The sequence below is a fragment of the Limulus polyphemus genome, unplaced genomic scaffold, assembly GCF_000517525.1.
Source record: "Limulus polyphemus unplaced genomic scaffold, Limulus_polyphemus-2.1.2 Scaffold2177, whole genome shotgun sequence".
Lineage (NCBI taxonomy): Eukaryota > Metazoa > Arthropoda > Merostomata > Xiphosura > Limulidae > Limulus > Limulus polyphemus.
Genome location: NW_013667787.1, coordinates 115,069 through 122,267, shown reverse-complemented (window position 1 = coordinate 122,267; position 7,199 = coordinate 115,069). Strand labels below are relative to the sequence as shown.

Sequence of the window (7,199 nt, the reverse complement as noted above, 5' to 3'; positions counted from 1 at the left end):
ACAGAAGGTGGAAAATCGCTAAACCATCACTCCTGTTAATAACACAGTGTGTCCTGCAGCAGGTTGGTTTGGCTGCACAACACGATACCGTGTCTCTTGATATATATTGTTTTTAATAAGGCTGTTTGCAATAATTGCAAGGCGAGCCTCAGGTTGATGTTTGAGGTGGAACTGCTTATATTTTTGGGTCTGTCATATAGTTGAGATATATCAGTAGGAAAATATTGAAGCATATACATACACATCTGACTGAAATCTTACTACAGGTCTGTGGGTAAAACTTAATCATATCTCCCTGACTATATACATAAGCATACAGCTGAGAATAAATACTTCATTAGATGCCCTTCCCTTATTCTATACATAGATATATATTCAGTTTAACAGATGCAACATAATTCTGAATAAATATGTGATAAAATTTCCCTTACTCTAAAACACTACATAGTTGACTCAATTGTTATAGAACTGTGTATAAATACGTCACCAGACTTTCTAATACTCTATATAAGGCTGCCGTCTTATTTACCGCAACAGAACAGTAAATAATTACATTATTTGATCTCTCTTACACTCCAAAAACGAAAAATACAATTGAGTGTTTGCTATGATGGAACTTTAAACAAATACATCATTAAATCTCCCTTGCTCTACACATAGATACACACCCGGTTCGTTTACTGCAGAATTGTGAATAACTGTGTCATTAGTTCTCTGATTATTTATACCAATACATACTCGGCTTAACTTTTTTCATAGTTACATCGTGTATAGATAAATACTTCCAAGTTACCTGCTGGTGTGAGACTGTAAGCGGATATCTAAGTAATATCCATTCGACATTTTCTGAAAATGGCGGCCACGTCAAAGAACCAGAATATGTCCAGTAATCTCGTAGTGAAGGATCTGTAAGTATAAAATGTTTATTTTAAACAGTTGAAACATTTTTTTATAAAAACATTAAACATGTCACTGCCTGTTCTTTCAATTTACAGACATAAAAAAAAATATTTCTAGATTTATTTTTCCTTCGGCCGTTAAAATGCACGGTGACTTGTTGACAAGCAAGATTACTTGCTTTGGGAATTAATAAATAAATGAAACTTAACACAAAATTACTGAGACAAAATAATCCTTAAACCTCATCCAGTAAAATAAATAGAAAAGTTGAATATTTACAAATATAATATAGGTTGTGCAAGTTTAGGGTTAATAACTATAAAAAACAAAACAAATAAAATTACCGAATTTTCATTTAACAATGCTTATACTATGACAGCCATCACTTTAGCATGAACAGTTCGTGGCTATTGTAAGAAGCACTTTTCTATAAAGTTTAGTACAGTTTGTTAATCAACAAGTATTCTAATCCCTTCTGTAAAATTCAATAAATTTCCTTGTAAGCATCCATACAGTATTTTTTATTATAAGAAACATTCTTCTATAAACCTTAATACAGCTCCGTAATGTAAAAAACAATCTCCTGTAAACCTCGGTACAGCCCGTTAATGTAAAATACATTATCTGTAAACCTCAATACAGCTCCTTAATGTAAAATACATTCTTTTTAAACCTCAGTACAACCGCTTTAAGTTAAAATACATTCTTTTTAAACCTCAGTACAACCGCTTTAAGTTAAAATACATTCCCTGTAAACCTCAGTACAACCCCTCGATGTAAAATACATTCTCTGTAAACTTCATTACAATTCTTAATGTAATAACATTTCCCTGTAAATTCTAGAACAGTTTCTTAATCTAAGAAAAATATAATCCCTGCTGTAAAATGTTACAAATTTCTTTATTGTAAGGAGCTTTCTCCTGTAAAATTTAGTGGGGTTTCTTAATGCAAGAAGCACTCTCATGTAAATATCATTACAGGTGCTTAGTGTCAAAAAGGATTTCCCTGTTAAATTAAAAACTTCTCTTAATGTTCAAAGCATTTTCTTAAATCTATGATTTACTTTTCGCTTTATTTTCTCTGAAATCAACCCATCGTGACAAAAATACCTTTACAGTGTAAGAAAAAAAAATATTTCAAGCATGTACGTTTCAGCACTATACATTATATAGATCACCTATACTAAAAACATTGTTGTTTTTTTTATAAACTCCTAGATATAAGCCAGTTGCTACTCTATATTGTAGTGGTAAAATTTTATTGGACATACTGTTATGTTAAAATTAAAACTTTAAGAGATTGAAATAATATACTGATGTCAGTTGTGTGAAAATTTTGAAGTGGCCAATTAACTCATCTACCATTTGTTCGGACGACTCTTTCATTTATCACGTAGTAGAATATCTTAAAACCTAATAGATTTTATGTTTAAAAATTAAAAGCAATAACTTGTTGAATGCTGTATTTTGATATGACAGGAAGGTTTTATTAATTTTCAGTGACTTTAAAACGTACTTCTGAAATATAGTAAAAAAAAAAACCTGTGTACGCTCTTTCAGAGTACATATATATGAATTAAGAATAAAAAACGTCCGAATCAGTTTTATGAGTATGGTAGCAGAATATTTCTCGATAATTTATGTTTCTAAGTTTAGTATTTTATCATTTATATGCAAATTTTTATTATTTGGCTTTAAAAAGATATACAACTTAATAGACTGTAAAACACTCAACTTTATCCTGTCTTATGGTAAATAGGTAATTAATACGAAAAACACACGTTATAAAACAATTTACCTCTACTTACAATAACATTTTATTGTGTTTTAACCACATAGATAATCAGCGTTTGATAATCACTTTCATGTCTGACGATGAGCAAACTCCCAAATGAACTGCATCGTATATGCTTTAAAAACCTCTCTATACTCAATGGACTCATTTCACTGTGCTTAAAAACTATATCATAACCTGATAGTGGGACTAACTTAACCATTATATACATAGTTTTGTTATAACGTTTGAGTAACATATATCTTTTTTCAAAAGACGATAGCATTTTGTAATGAAAGAAGGCAACACAAAGGGTTTTCGAAAATATACTGTGGCAAACGTATAATAAGCAAGGTATAATTCAATTATTTTTTGAATGTTACTTTCATTAGACGTATTGGTTAGTGTTTAATATATCTATTTCAATTACTTAATTTTTTATTTATATATTTTTATTATAAATATTATTTTTCATTGTTATCATAGTATATTTTTAGGACTAACCTAAATCTCTAAACTGACCAAACCTCATGAGATGTTAATGGGATTATTTCCGAAAATATCGCTAACAGCAATTTTACCTGACTGAAGAAACAATACATTTTAATTTTTATAGGTAAGAACAGCATATATAGTTAGTTATATTTATTGCTGCGTGGATTTTTAGTTCTCATCTATATAAATGATTTGCTTTGACCAGAAGCCAATCTTAATTATGAAGCTAGCCTATTTTAAATTATCTTTACTTCTGAAATCAAACGTAACTAAAGTTTAAAAAAAACACATATAAACATGAACGATGGAAGATATAATGTTGCAAAATACTCTGTACTAAAAGGTATAGTTATTATTTGTTGTTTTGTAAAAGGGTGTTACAATTCTAAAGTATAAAATCTGACGGTGCTCCAAATATTTTGTGTTTCTCAAGTTGTAAGAGCAAGTTTCAGTGTTAGAGTTACTACAACTTACTTTAAAAGCACGATAATCACAAGCTCAAGTTACTTGGCAAGTTGGTGGGTTAACGTCGTAACTTTATTTAAATTGGTGTAAATTTTAGTGTTTCCAACCGAAACAATTTGACATAATTCCTTTAAAAAAAACGAAGTGGCCATGAGCAATCCTTTATAAATATGTGTGTGTAGGTAAAGTACTACAGTGGAACGCTACTCTCAAGAAAATATTGATGTTTTGATACACATTTGGTTATTAATGTGAAACAAAAGCTTACACGTTATAGATTCTTTCCTTACTCTTCTTTCACCTAAATTGCAAATTAAAGAGTTCTAAGAATTCTGAATGAACAGCTCAAGGTTTCCCTCTATGTGATAGTCGTCTGAATAAAATAAAGTGAAAATAAAAAAGTAAATATTTTCAGCTAAATGTTGATTTTATAAAAATCATAAATTTTGAAATAGCAACTAACAGTATATCTCAAATACAAAGGATCACAACATTTTATCGATTTTTGGACGTTCGTCCCTGATCGCAGCCAATACTTAAACAATCTAAATTTTCTTAGTATTTTACATGAAACATATTGAAATTATCAAACTACTAAAGTGAGTACTAAGTTTCCAAAATAGCACACTTCAAACGAAATAAAACATCGTGTAGCTTATACCGAAAGTTTGTTTGTTTTGGAATTTTGAGGCAAAGCTATACAAAGAGCTGTCATTCACTCATAGCTGTTCTTAATTTTGAACTGATAAACTAGAAAAAAGGCACCTAGACAACAGCGTCAACCATCAACTGTTGAGCTACTCTTGTATGGCCGAACATTGGGATTAGACTATCACTCTTATAGCTCATCCATGGCCTCAAAGTAAGGGGGAGCGTTTTGGCGGCAACAGAACGCGAAACATGAACTCTAAGCCACACTACATTAAAAATGGATTACAGAAACAAGCTAAACAAACAGCGACACACTACTAACGACAAAGCTTTGCTTACCAAGAAAGTTTCCTCCTTAAGAAATTTGATTATATCTATGGTGTATGTACAAACATTCATCATAAAATATATTTTGACAAGATAGGAAAAATTAGCAATTATAACCGATCCTTTGACATTTGGGCTTTTTTATGTTGTTAGTCATTTGTAACTAGTTACCTTTAATAAAAATTTTGTCAGCTCAGAAAATTTAAATAATTAGGTAAGCAATAGAATTTTTCGAGAAGTTGGGCGTTAGAGTGGCTAACTATATTATCATAAATACTTGAAAAATATATATATGTATTGACTGTAATTATAAAATAAATATCCTCTTTTCTACACACTCATAAGTCTTATATATATATATATATGTTTATTTAAATATAAATATACATATCTTTTCTTTCCTAATTATTTTTATTTTATAATTTAAGTCTTTCTTAATAGGGCCGGACAATGGTTAACATGGCGGACCGTGGAGCTAAGTTCCGTAGTTCGCGTCCCATTACTTCTAAAAAATAAATTGCATTCAGTACCTTGGGAGCGTGGGTGCTTCAAAATTAAGGACAGTTAGCGCAGACAGCGTTCATGTAGCTTTATGCAAGATTAAACAAACAACCTTTCTTTAACATTTGATGTATTTTTTCCTTATCTAAGGTTTTTAGGAATATGGGTCTCTTTTTGAACTCTACATGTTTTGTTAGTTAGTGTGCCTGAGAATTGAATAGTTGCTAATGTTACTCCTATTTTTATAGGAAGTAATAAGAGTTACTGTGGAAATTATAAGCCATTTACTCTTACTCTGTAGTAGGAAATATTCTAGACAGTGTGATAAAAAACACTTTACAAAATAATTTATTAAAGTATATCATAAATGAAAGGCAACGTGGATTCATCAACAGGAAATCTTGCCTATCTAATCTGTTACATTATTTCAAGGTTGTTACTTGTTATTTGTACGATGAAAAGAGTCTGAAATTGATGTACTTAGATTTTCAAAATGCTTTTGATAAGGTGCCACACAAAAGATTAGCTAAAACAACCACATCTGTTGAGCTTGGGGCTTTGTTTGTTTTTTTACTTTCGCGCAAAGCTACACGAGGGCTATCTGCGCTAGCCATCCCTAATTTAGCAGTGTAAGACTAGAGGGAAGGCAGCTAGTCATCACCACCCACCGCCAACTCTTGAGCTACTCTTTTACCAACGAAGAGTTGGATAGACCATCACAATATAACGCCCCCACGGCTGAAAGGGCGAATATTTTTGGTGGGACGGGGATTCAAACCCGCGACCCGCAGATTGCGAGTCGAGCGTCCTAATCACCTGGTCATGCTGGGCCGAGCTTGGGGGAAAGATTATTTAACTGAATTGTAAGGTGGTTGGATGGAAGACAGGAAAATGTTGTTATTAATGGAGTCCAATCAAACTAGACCGTAATTACTTGTGGAGATCCCAGGGGACAGTGTTTTGACCTTTGTTTTTCTTATTTACATGGCCTGACCTGGTCTGGTGGTTAGTGCGCTCAACTCACAATCTGCGGGTTGCGGGTTCGAATCGCACCACCGCACATACATAATGTGACAATCAATCCCAATATTCGTTGGTAAAAGAGTGATCCAAGAATTGACGGTGAGTGCCTTCCCTCTAGTATGTCACTGCAAAATTAGAGACGGCTAGCACAAGTAGCCCTTGAGAAGCTTTGCTCGAAATTCAAAAACAAATCTATTTACATTAATGATATTGATAGGAGCATAATTTACAAGTGACTAACATTTGCTGATGAAACTAGCCCCCCCCCCAGTGGCACAGCGGTATTTCTGCGGATTTATAATGCTAGAAACCGGGTTTCGATACCTGTGGTGGGCAGAGCATATATAGCCCATTTTGTAGCTTTGTGTTTAAATTCAACAACCAAAGAAACTGAAGAAACTAAACCCTTAGGTATTTCTGGCTTTATTGAAGACTTTGAGATATTACAGAATCACTTGACATCATAGGTAAGTTGGATAAGCCCCCCAGTGGCACAGCGATATGTCTGCAGACTTACAACGCTAGAATCCGAGTTTTGATACCCGTGGTGGGCAGAGCACAGAGAGCCCAAACAAACAAACGAGTTGGATAAATACTTAGTAAATGACTTTTAATTAAAGTAGATGCAACGTAATGCATTTGGGTTCTCATAATTTGTTCATGGGATTTCGCTCAGTAGCGTGACTGAAGAAAAGGGTTTTAGAATAGTAGTGAAACAGTCACTAAAATCATTAAAAAGGTACTCTTTTGCTAGCAGTAAAACTAATATAATTTAGTTGCATTTATAGACATACTGATTGATTACACAGGCCTGTGATGGTTTTATTGTCTTGAAATTTTTACATGCTGTACAGTAATTCCTGTACGCTGAATCCGAAAATGATATATATTTATCGGCAAATTTTTCACAAAACGTCATATGTACTTTTACATAAATGTATCATTTTCATTGAAATCGAGTCATATTTTGTCATTCTTAAAATGTTGACAAGCACTGGCTATAGATTTTTCTAGACCAATCGTGACGTGAGAGTCTTGTCGATCTTTCTATAACCCAAACATAA

General features: G+C 32.5%; 1 protein-coding gene across 1 annotated transcript in view; it reads right to left on the bottom strand.

Moving 5' to 3' along the window:
- LOC106466173 (carbonic anhydrase-related protein-like) overlaps positions 1 to 7,199 on the bottom strand; it is a 76,223-nt gene that overhangs the window by 9,347 nt on the left and 59,677 nt on the right. Inside the window, exon 8 of the mRNA XM_022394141.1 lies at positions 794 to 906. Coding sequence (XP_022249849.1) covers positions 794 to 906 — 113 coding nt within the window. The remainder of the gene's footprint in view (positions 1 to 793; positions 907 to 7,199) is intronic.